The sequence below is a fragment of the Phalacrocorax carbo genome, chromosome 2 (assembly GCF_963921805.1).
Source record: "Phalacrocorax carbo chromosome 2, bPhaCar2.1, whole genome shotgun sequence".
NCBI lineage: Eukaryota > Metazoa > Chordata > Aves > Suliformes > Phalacrocoracidae > Phalacrocorax > Phalacrocorax carbo.
The window spans coordinates 168,283,557-168,294,633 of NC_087514.1; the positions used below are offsets into that span (position 1 = coordinate 168,283,557).

Consider the following 11,077-nt stretch of genomic DNA (forward strand, 5'->3'; position numbering starts at 1 on the left):
GAGCAGCTGTTGGACCTGAGACCTCCCGAGGGTCCCTTCCAACCAACCTTCATGGCTCTGTCATGCCAGGGTCTATCCTCACTGCCCAGTTTTTCATTGTCGCTCTCCTCCCACACACCCCAGTACAAATGATACAGCACCTGCAGCTCCAGCTTGTGTGGCATGCTGCATCCTCTGCCCCAGCAGCCCTTCGATTTGGGGGCACGCTGCAGCCACTTCGGGCAGCGTGGGCAGTGCCATTCACTGGTGTGTAGCAGCGCTTCGCTCTGCATTGTGCAGGAGGCATCAGACTCATTGCAATGCACAAGGTTCACAGGGGAGCTCTGTTCTGCACAGCTCAAGGAACACACTGCTATTCTGCAGCTCTCTCCAACACCCCTGGTGACAGCAGTGCGTCTGTCACCTCCATCAGCACCAGACTGAGCTGCACCTCTCTGCAGCACTTGCAGTTACATTAACATGCCTGTTTGTAGGGTTGCATTGTGTACCGGCACTGGGACTGAGCTAACTCAACCACAAAAGAAAGCCAAAACCCAAATAACTTCTAAGAAGCTGTAGGCTTCAGTTCGCCAATCCAGTCGACGAACAAGTGTGCAGCCAGAGTGGGGGTGCTTTGCACACAGAGGTCAGACTGGCAATTGGCGTGTGATGGGGGGGTGGTGATGGGCTAAGAACAAAATAAACTGATGCTGTCACTGGGGCAGGACATATCAAAACACAGTGTCAGCTAGAAATGCCAAGTGAGAATAAGGGGGTTCTTGGACCCTAAAACAAAATTTAACGCCTTTCAATGTCACTGCCCCAACCCTGGAGCTGTGGACGTTTTTCAGAGTGCTGCAGTTCGTCTTGTACTGCTGTGCTGTGCTAGGTTGCAGTGGCACACAGTCCTCATGCGGACTCATCTATAGTGACAGAGCACCGCTTATTGCTGCACAAGTGTTTTATCCTGCCTCCCTCTGCCCTCCCTGCCCCCCCCCCCCCCCCCCCCCCCCGGCTGGCCCAGGTGTACATGCATCAGCTCACATGCAGGAGCTATTGCAATTGCTGCAAATGGCATGTTACCCTCTTTTGCAGTCATGTAATGTAGATAAGTTACCGGTCTCTGCCTCAGCACAACCCAGGCTCAAGGAGAGAGAAGCAGGGAGTATGGGAGCTGTGGTTCTCAGGTGCAGGCAGCTCTACCACTGTATTGTTGAAGGGAACTGCCAGCTCTCCTGCGGGCAGGGCAGCTGGGATCAGCTGCTAGAGGACATTTACTTCCCCTGATCCAGCATGGATGTTACCTGAGCAGCCCAAGCCAATGCTTGGGATGCTGTGAGCAACACCAGGCCAGGAAATTCCTTGGGGCGCTTGCTTCTTTCTAGGTCGGTGGTGCAGGGGATAGAGGCAGAAACTGTCCTGCTGTGGCTGCAGGAAGCCAGCTGCACTCTGCTACCCCAGTAGATGCTGAGAAATCCAGGTCATGAAAGGATCGTGCAGAATTGTCTTGGAACCTGCAACAAACATTTCTGTGGGAAAGAAGCACCCACCTGGGACATCCAGAAGCACAGCTTTGTCCTAGTGGTTGCTCTGCTCTAGGCTATGACTGTCCCCACACAGGGCAGGCAGAGGCAGCAGCTACAGGGCAGGGAGAGCCACCCCGTCAGTTCCCTGAGACTACAGGGCTCTGCAGGAGGTCAGCTGTGCAGGCTGAGCACCACATCCACACTTCAGGTTAAGGGAATGCACCTACCAAAGAGGGAAGGGCCTTGGGGAGAGAGCACTCCTGCACTAGACAGCATGGAGACAGGCCAGCCCTTGCTGTGGCATCAGGAAGGGCACCCAGGAAGGTGAAGTCAGCTCTGGCTGTCAGGAATGTTGCGCACTGTTATGAGCTGTGCCTCCCAGGGAAGGGTGCCAATGCCTAACTGGACCCTGTGTGGCACAAATGCCATAGCAAACCTAAGAGCAATTGGCATCCCAGCAGATGTCTTTGAGTGTCTTTGCCAAAAAGTGATATGATGTCTAATGTGATGACACTACCAAAAAGTGGTTTTGGCAGTGTGAATTTTAAAATTGCAGTGTCATGCATCAGAAAACAATGAAATACTGAAGAAAGCCTTCTCCCTGTCCAGGACCCTCTGGTGGGATTGCAATGGGTGTTGCTACTACAGCCTGGATGCATGAGCTCCCTTGGGCTGGGGACCCAACCCCATGGGCTGGGCTGGATGATGTTTGTCAAACCAGTGACGGAGGCTTTCACAGCTGGACACATAATTAGTGGTGGAATCCCATGGTCTTCTGCACTGTTGACTCAGGATTGTGCATGCAGCTGTGCCCTGTGCAAAACTGGATCTTCATTAGGTTCTAGGCTTGGGCTCAGTCATCTGAGATACCCCCTGGCTTCAGAAGCAGCATTTCATGCAATAGTTCTCGAGCGCAGACTGTTCCAGTCTGGCTGCCCTAGATGTGAGACCCCCTGCTCCGGAAGCCTGAAACCTCTCTCCTGCATCAGTGCAGTCAGACCCAGCAGCTGCTCCAGGCTGCGGCAGGGAGACATAGTGTTGGTGCCAGCAGTGCCTGGTCCACCCTGGCCCTGCTCACTGCTGAGGAGCCTCGGCAGCGTGGTAAGAGAAGCAGCAGCTGGTACTGGTAAGACAGGCTGAGGTTTCCAAGGAAGGGCAAGGCCCTTACCTTCCCCTCAGCCCAGCAGTGGGACAGGCAGCCAGCACTGCCCCAGGATTCAGTGGCAATAAGGTACCTGCGCTGCAGGAGGATTTCCCCAGTCATTCCCCACGGGCTGGGGGTGTGCTCCTTGGGACTGAGGGAGGAGGAAAGATTTCAGGAAAGGACTCTTCTAGGAGGCAGAGCAGCTCTGAATAGCTGGAGGGCACTGCATTGCTGGGCCTCAGATGTGGTGGTGGCATGTGGGGCTGTGCGTGGGTAGAACTGGCACAGGGCGCTGGGGCAGCCCTGGGGACAGCAGGCAGGTATCCTGCCTCTATCGGGCAGGGGCTAAGGGTATGGACATCTCACCCCGCGGCCAGCAAAGGCCTGGTCCTGGCACGAAACCCATGGGACAGGCAGAGGGTTTCCTTCAGGGAGGGTGGCAATCTGCCGTCGTGCGGGCGGATCTCGGGGGAGGATCGTTACTGCCCAGGGCCTGGAGCAGCAGGAATGCCGGCTCTCCCGGGGCGGGGCTGGGGACGCAGGCGTTTCAGGGGTCCGGGGGCTGCACACACGTCCCTCCCACCCCGGGGAGTGCTGCTGGCCTCAGGCAGGCTGTAGCGGCAGGGGCTGCGGGGGGGCGAGGACGGACGATCCCGCCCCCAGACCCAGACCCGGTCCGGGCCCCGGTCGCCGGGAGGGCAGCCCCGGCGACGCTCCCGGGCGCTTCCCAGCCCCTCCTCTTCTCTGCACCCTCTCGTGTCTCAGCACCGACACCAGAGCCCGCAAGGCCACCGCTGCTCCCCGCACAGGCGCCGGGTCCGCGGGCCCCTGTACTGGCACCGACCGAGGGACGGGCGAGCCCCGGAGCCTCCCATCGTCCTCGGCCGCACGCCCGCCCCAGCCTCCGCGGCCGCCCCTCGGGATCGGCGCCGCCGCCTACTGCCCCTGCCCCTGCCCCTATCCCTGCCCCTGCCCCTGTACTTATCCCTGCCCATGTCCCTGCTCCCGCCGGACCGGGGACCGCGGGGCGCTGCTGGCCGCGGCTGCCCGTCCCTGCAGCGCGACCGGTGGGGCAGCACCGCGGAAGAACGCCGCCTCGCTCCATAGAAAATAATTTATTGAAATCACAGCTATACATGGGCGGGCGCCCGGGGGCAGCGCGGCCAGGCCCCGGACGACGCGGCTGGGGCCCGCAGGGGCCAGGCGGCCCGCGCTCCCCGCGGCACGGACAGACAGACACGCTGCCGTATGTACAGAGTTTACACGGAATAAATAAGGGACATGTACAGTGGAGTGAGAGCGGGCGCCCGGGCCGCGCTCCCGCCGCGTCGGGCCCCCCCCGCTGCCGGCGGCCCGCCCACCCCAGGGTCCGAGAGCCCCGACGGCACTCAGGGCCGGGCGCCCTGCTCGATCTGCTGGTGCTGGCTGCGCACGGCGAATCGGTTGACGTGCACCGGGATGGGCACCACGATCTTGGGGTTGCGGACGGGCTCGCCCAAGCGGTTGCTCACGTTGCCCGCCTTGATGCGTTTCCACTTGGCGCGGCGGTTCTGGAACCAGATCTTCACCTGCACCTCGCTCAGCTTCAGGGCGTGCGCAATCTGCGAGCGCTCCGTCAGGCTCAGGTACTTCTTGCAGTGGAACTCCTTCTCCAGCTCCAGCAGCTGCTCGCTGGTGAAGGCCGTGCGGCGCCGGCGGCTCTTGCCGGCCGCGGAGCCCGGCGGGGCCTGCTCGGCCGCGGGGCCGCCCTTGCCCTTGCCCTTGGGGCCCAGTGCGGCGGCGGCCGCCCCGTCCAGGAAGGGCTCCTCCTCGCTGTCGCCCGCCGAGCTCTCCTCCTCCCGCTCGCTGCACGGCGTCGCCGCCGACTTCACCTCCAGCTTCTCCTCGTCCGAGCTGTACGCCTTTCCGTCTGCGGGGCACACAGCGTCAGCGCCCGCCGGCGCGGCCCGCCGCCCACCCCCCCCCGGCCCGCCCCGCCCGAGGGTTCCCCGCACCCGCCGAGCCCTCGGAACCACGGCCTCGGCGCCCCGCGGGGCTCTCCCCGCTCCCCCCGGCGGCCCCTCCACCGCCGCATCCCCGCAGCCCCGGGGCCGCCCGCGCTGCCTCCCGCAGGAGAAGCAGCTTCCCCGGCACCAGCGCGCACTCGGCCCCACTGCAGGCAGCGGGCGCCGCGACAGCGGGCAGCACTGGCTGCTGCTGTCCCAGACCCCAGCGCGATCTGTTCCATGCTGCCCGCAGCCTGGCCAGCTCTGTGGGGCAGCACCCACAAGCTCAGCACGTCTGCAGACACTCTGGGTTATGAGCCACCACAGCAGCTGCCACCATCCCCATCCCACAACCCAGCTGTAGCAGCATCACTGCCTCATTCCAGCAGAGCACACTGCAACCCTTGCACGGCATCTGGAAAGAAAGTCTGTACCTTGCCCCTAAGCTCAGCCCTCCCTCTGTCCCATCCCACTGCATCAGACCATCGGTGCTGTTCACCCAGAAAGAAGCCAGCCAAGAGGAGCTGAAGGACTGTCCTGGAAACAGCAGCCTGAGCCAGTTCCAGCCCAGAAAACTCTACAGGACATGGGGTGTCCTCCTGCCAGGTCTCCCTCCCCAACCTCAGTATGCACTACAGCAGAGTTGTGCAGCCAGGGGACAAGGTGCTCAGTCAGCTGATGCTCAAGGCTTTGGTTCTCCCCACCTGTCTGTGCAGAGGGGCAGGCTAGACACTGCCAACATCTCTCAACAGACAGGACATCATCCCAGGCCACCCAGAAAGGAGGCAGCACTTGGACCACCACAGACACCTCTGTTGTGTTGCCTGCAAGGATATTGATAGGAGTAAGAATCTTCTTGCCAGCTTCTTGTGTCCCAAACTGCTGCCTGAAACAGACATAGAGCAAGGGAGGACAGGGGTGGGAGACAGTGGGGAGGAAAGAGACCTGGAAGCCAGTCACTTCCTTGGTAGACAGGCTCAAACAAAGCCCTCACAGGAGATCAAGTGAGAAGATGCTCCCAGCCATAGCCAGGCGTCACGGAGGGAGAGGACCCACAGCTATGCATGAGCAGATGAAGATGCTTTTTCTGTCATGCAGAGACTAGAAGAGACCAGGAAGCTCTCCAAGTCTGACCCAAGAGCAGGAATCACTGCTGGAAGGAGCTGGTCCTGAAGCACCACCACTCTCAATACAATTCTACACGCAGGAAAAGAAGCAGCAGCTCTCCAAGGTTCTAAGCAGCGTCCAGGTACTGGCACATGCACCCTGGGCCACTGGATCTCCGGACAGCTCACCTTGCCTCAGTGGGAAAGGCAGAACAGCCCTCAGATGCTTGAAAATGCAGGGCTGCAAATAATATACAAGCAGCAACTGCAAGAAGCTCCTTGAGCCCAGGAGACTTTCTTAGGAGTCTGGCTGCTGTAGCGCTCCCACATCCCTTGCCAGTTCTGCAGCAAGTCTGTGGCTTCCTGAGAGTGGAATGGTGGCTTTGGCAATGTGGAATCATCTCCCTCCTCTTCCGGCTTCATACAGCAGGAAAGGAACACCTTCATCTCTATTCTGCTGCAGAAGAACGGACAGTAACCTCTTTCTTCTTGAGGGTCAGGGGTGGAGGGAGAAATTTCCCATATGCCCAAGTGGTATAGTAAAGACCCAGAGATTTGGGGGGGGGGGGGCTTAGGATTACAAGCAGGTGGCATGGAGCACTTCAGCCCCCCCAATGTACTGTCTCATGCAAGCACTTTGCCAAAGAAAATGAAAGCTTTCATTTCTGTGTACCACCTCTGCCTGTTGGAGCACAAGGCCTGACAAGATAAGAGAGCTCTTATGAGGATGTCAGTGTCTTCACCAAGAATACTCATAGGTTCTGCCCAGACTCTGCCCTTCCCCAGTGATGGAGGATGGCATCCCAGCAGCCACACTATCAAACAGCGCTGATCTGGCAGTTTGCTTTTGCAGGCCCAGACTTTGCCCCAAGAGACTGGAAGAAGGCTGAGCTACCAACTGCAACATGTCACTTTGTAAAACAGGTACTATCTCTGGATACACTCTTCTTAACCAGACCCCGAATTTTAAATGGTCTCTACCAGACTAACACGTCTCACATTTGTGTCTTATAAAAGGTCTGGGCTTGGAGTAAGGAACTCAGAATTATATGATGATAGAGTCTAAACCGGAGGTTTTCACAAAGAAAATTGGCATATTGGTCTGTTAGTTACCTAGTATGTCCCCATCAAGGAAGCAATGGAGGCAGGGGAACCCACCCGTTTGGTGGGAGGGTATACTGAGACTTTCAGAGGCCTTTGAACAGGAAGTGAAGCTGTCATGAAGCAAAGTATTGTGACTTTGAAAAATCAACAAGAAGGCAGTAGACAAAGAATAGGATTGACCCATTGCTTTGCTCTTCACAAAATCCCAGCTGTTCATCGATCTTATTATGGACGTGGTAAACATGGTGAGGAGAGTTGGTTGTCACAGGTGCCAAAGTTATGCATGCAGGATCAGGGGGACCAGGATCAAGAACGGGTGTTGTGACAGTCAGAAGAGCCCTGTTTTGGTATGCACATGAGAGCTCCTTGTTACCTTCATAGGGCACAACACGAAACTTCATCCTGTCCCTGATCGTACAGTTACTACATCAACCCAAGAGAGGTGCTCAGACCACTGCCTGGGTCTTGGTGGAGACCTCTAACAGCTCAGGAACAAACATGCTCTCAGGAGACATGTGGAGAACTGGGGGTGTTGAGTTCCTTTATGCTGGGGGTCTTACTCTGTTGCAGCTGTAGTAACAAACCAAACTCCAAGCTTTGCGGCTTCTTAACCCTACATGCCTCTCCCCTCTCAAGAAGCGTGACAACAGCTGGAAGCAAGTTTGAAACACAGCAGATTCAGAGAGAGGCCCTACAATAGATCGTTGACTCCTTCAGCTGATCTAGCAGGCAACAGATCTTGTCTCCATAGACACCTGCATGATGGGGATACTAACAGAGCCCAGGGACAGAAATAGTCACTTTAGGGGATAATTCACTTGATATCAGCAAAACAGACAGAAGGAGGCATTGCTTCTTCATTTGGTTCTTCTGCAGATAAGATCTGTGGAGCACCTTGGCCCAGGACGTGGCTGATGCCAAGTTTCTCTCTCCTTTCTGGTGGACTCCAGGGGAGACTAGATAAGGCCACAGAAGAGGAATTGGCAAAAAGTTACTGAATATACAGAAACAACACCTGGCTCAGGAAGACCCTGAAGTGCAGATGGTCATTTTAGTGAAATGTCATTTTAGAAAGTATTGCAGTGGTTGTGCTCTCTTACTCTTCCCTGGACAATTGCTTTTGGCCTGGGCCACAGATAGGATGCTAGTGCAAACAGCATTATAGATAGCTTTTGATGCCTCCCATTGACATGAAACATCTTTCTCTTCCTTAATTGTGGAAAAAGCTCACAGCAACCATCCTGGCTTTCATCTGAGCTGGTTGGTAAAACAAACCCTATTGTCCATCTCCAAGGGCCTTTACTGGTACAGTCAGGAGAAACATTAGGTAAAGGAAAAGGTGGGCACATTTGGCCTGACAAATCCTCTTGGACCTGGGCAGAGCAGCCCACAGAGTCAGATCTACATGGGCACATGCATGTGCAGAAGGACAAGCATCCTTCATGGCTCCAGAGCAAGTACAGTGCTAAGAGGCAGCTAATAGGCAATAGCAAGACATATTTCCTTCCATCATGAGACAGTCACAACCGGGCAAGTCTTAGAGATATGATTTCTCGATATCAGAAATTGTCACTGTCTGGGACAGTTCATCCGAGTCCCTTGGGAGGAGAGAACATGCTGGGCTTGGCTATGGAGGAGCCATGGAGGGAGATAAAGCACAAAGCTGTTCATTTCTCTATAGACTGTGAAGATGTGGTCATGCAGACAGCTTGGCCAGGGCAATTCTGCCCCCGAGGAGACTTTCATAACAAAAGTGAGATCGCACTGGGCTTTTGACTCAGCGCGGAGGGCTGGGAACCCCAGAGGAACACCACAGCCCCGATAACCCACAAAGGCAGTGGGGAGGCAAAATGCCCTGGCTGTCCTGCTGAGGGATGAAGTTCAAGGGGTACCTGAGTGAGGGAAACAGTCTTCTGAGGGAAGAACAAGATAGGGCAAGGAAAAGACCCAGGCTTACTCAGGAGAGGCTAAAGGGAGGATGGGGAACAAACAGCCAAGCACTGCAAGAAGCAGCAGAGACTTCTCAGCACGCACCCATGCCAGGAAGCCTGTGAAACAAAGGTGAATCTCATGGGTGACCAGGGGAGCCAGCTCTCAGGACAGGCCATGTCAAAGCCAGCAGCTGGTTTGTCTCAGTCTCCCTGCAGAAGGGACACCTCAAGCCCCATGCTGCAGGCGCTGAGGTGGAAGAGAACAAGAGCCAGAGCTGGCTGAGAAATACAGAGCAACAAGTCACCAAGGCTGATGCCTGCACACTCGGGGGAGCGGCCGTGGCTCACCAAGGCGAGGGCCCCACGGCCCCGACGCAGCAGCGGGAGCCGCCCTCGGCCAGCACCGAGCAGGGTCCTGGCAGTGGAGCCGCTGCCTGCCCGCGCCGTCGGGCAAAGCCGGTGCCAAGGCTGCAGGCACGGCAGCACAGGGCGGCGGACCGAGGCGAAGGGGAGCGGGGCTCCGGGCGGCGCGGGGAGTGGGGGGCCTCCTGGGCGCGGGAGCTGCCCCGCGCCTCGCCCCCGCGGCGCGGGCTGGGAGCGCCGGTAGCCGCAGCACTACGACGCCGGGAGGGCGGCGGAGCCCGGCATGGGGCGAGCTGCGGGCGAGCGAGGGAGCCCCCAGCCCCGCGGTCCGCCCGGGACGCGGCATCGTGCCGGGAACAAGGCGCAACCCGGCGCTGCAGCTGCACCGACCGCGACCGCCACCGGGACCGGGAGAGGCGGGGAGGGCTGTACGCGGTCCAGCGGCCCGCGACGGCACGGCGCCCTTCTGCCCTCGCCTCGCCCGCCCCGGGCCGGGTGCCAGGACCTCGGAGAGCTCCGCGCCGCCGGTGCCGCGTCGGCTCCGGGGCACGCGCCGCTCCGGTCCCGCCGGGCGGTCCGTGCCCCACCGGGACGGCCGCCCGACCGGCGGCTCTTGCGGCTCTCCCGCCCCGCGGCCCGGGCGCGGCAAGCGGAGTTTGTCTCCCACCCGCGAAAAGTTGCGGGCCCTGCGGAGCCGGCCCGGAACGGAGGGGAAACGGCCCGGTCCCCCCGGCTCGGCCCGATGGGACAGAGCGGGAGCGCAGCCGCGGGCAGGTCCCGCCGCCACGGGCCGTCGCGGCCCCGCCGTCCTGGCCGCCGCGCCCCGGTCCCCAGCGCCCCCGGCTCCACGACTCCTGTCCTGGCGAGCTCGGGGAACCGCTGTGCCGCCCGCCCGCAGCCGCTGCTGGGGCGGCGGGGAGAGCCCGGTGAGGGGCCGGGCGGGCAGCGCTGCCCGCCGCGGGGCCCCTCGGGGCTGCGGGAGTCCCGGGCGAAGCGGGCCGGCGCTGGCCGCAGACGAGTTGCTCTCCGCAGGGCGGGGCTGGCCCGTGCCGCTCTTACCTGCCAGGCCGGGGAAGGGGTCCGGGAAGTGCAACGGCGGCTCGGGCGGCCCCTTGTCGCGCCCCGGGGGCAGCTCCTCCGCCTCCAGGCCCTCGGCGCCCCGCCGGCAGCCGGCGTCGGGGTTGGCGCGCGGCGGGGGCAGCTCCTGCGGCGGATAAAAGCCGTCGGGGGGCTCGGAGAAGCTGGGCAGGGCCGTGGTGAGCGCCACCATGGAGGGCACGGCCTGGCCCAGGCTGGCGCAGAAGGTGTTGGTGAGGCGGCCAGCGAAGGAGGCCAGCGGCGCCAGCGGCGGCAGCCCCGACTGCAGGGGCGCGTGGGACAGCGCCTGCGGCAGCACCAGCGGCCGGTACGGCATGAACATGGGGTACCCGGTGTAGAGCAGGTGCCCGGAGCGCGGCGGCGGCGTCCCGATGAGCGAGTCGATGGAGAAGGCGGTCCCCTGGCCGCTGGGTCTCTGCATGGCGAGCGGGCGCCGCCGGCTCAGCCGGCACCAACTTTCCGGCGAGCTCGGGCCGCCGCCAACTCGCCGCGCCGCCGCCGCCGCCGCCGCCGCCGCCGGGCCCCGCCGCTGCCGCGGCCCCGGCCCCGGCCCCGGCCCACGCCCGCCGCCTCCCGTGGGCTCCGGCGCCCGGCGAGAGCTGCCGCCCGCCCGCCCGCTCGCTGGATCGGCGCGGCGCAGTGAAAGCGCGCTCGGAGCCGCCCGCCCGCCCGCCCCGCCGCGGGGGGGCCGGGCCGGGCCGCGGAGGGGAGGGGAGGGGAGGCGGGCGGGGGTGTCGCCCTCTGCTCTCATCCATCTTCCGCACATCACGGTCGAGTTCCTCCTTCAGCACCCGCTCCGGCGGGGCAAGGCTCCCGGCTCCCCCCGGCGCGGCCGGCCCCT

General features: G+C 60.9%; 1 protein-coding gene across 1 annotated transcript; it reads right to left on the reverse strand.

Moving 5' to 3' along the window:
* Positions 1-3,780: 3,780 nt before the first annotated feature.
* GBX1 (gastrulation brain homeobox 1) lies at positions 3,781-10,657 on the reverse strand. Its single transcript, XM_064445320.1, has 2 exons — positions 10,189-10,657; positions 3,781-4,558 (listed from the first exon to the last, which is right to left on the reverse strand). Exons 1-2 carry the CDS (start codon positions 10,655-10,657, stop codon positions 4,038-4,040), a joined length of 990 nt encoding a protein of 329 aa, XP_064301390.1. The 3' UTR covers positions 3,781-4,037.
* Positions 10,658-11,077: the final 420 nt, after the last annotated feature.

Coding starts and splice junctions, on each gene's coding strand:
- GBX1 (XM_064445320.1), bottom strand. CDS start 10,657: ATGCAGAGACCCAGCGGCCAGGGGACCGCCTTCTCCATCGACTCGCTC. Junction 4,559..10,188: donor CGGCCTGGCAGGTAAGAGCG/GCACGGGCCAGC, acceptor TGTGCCCCGCAG/ACGGAAAGGCGTACAGCTCG.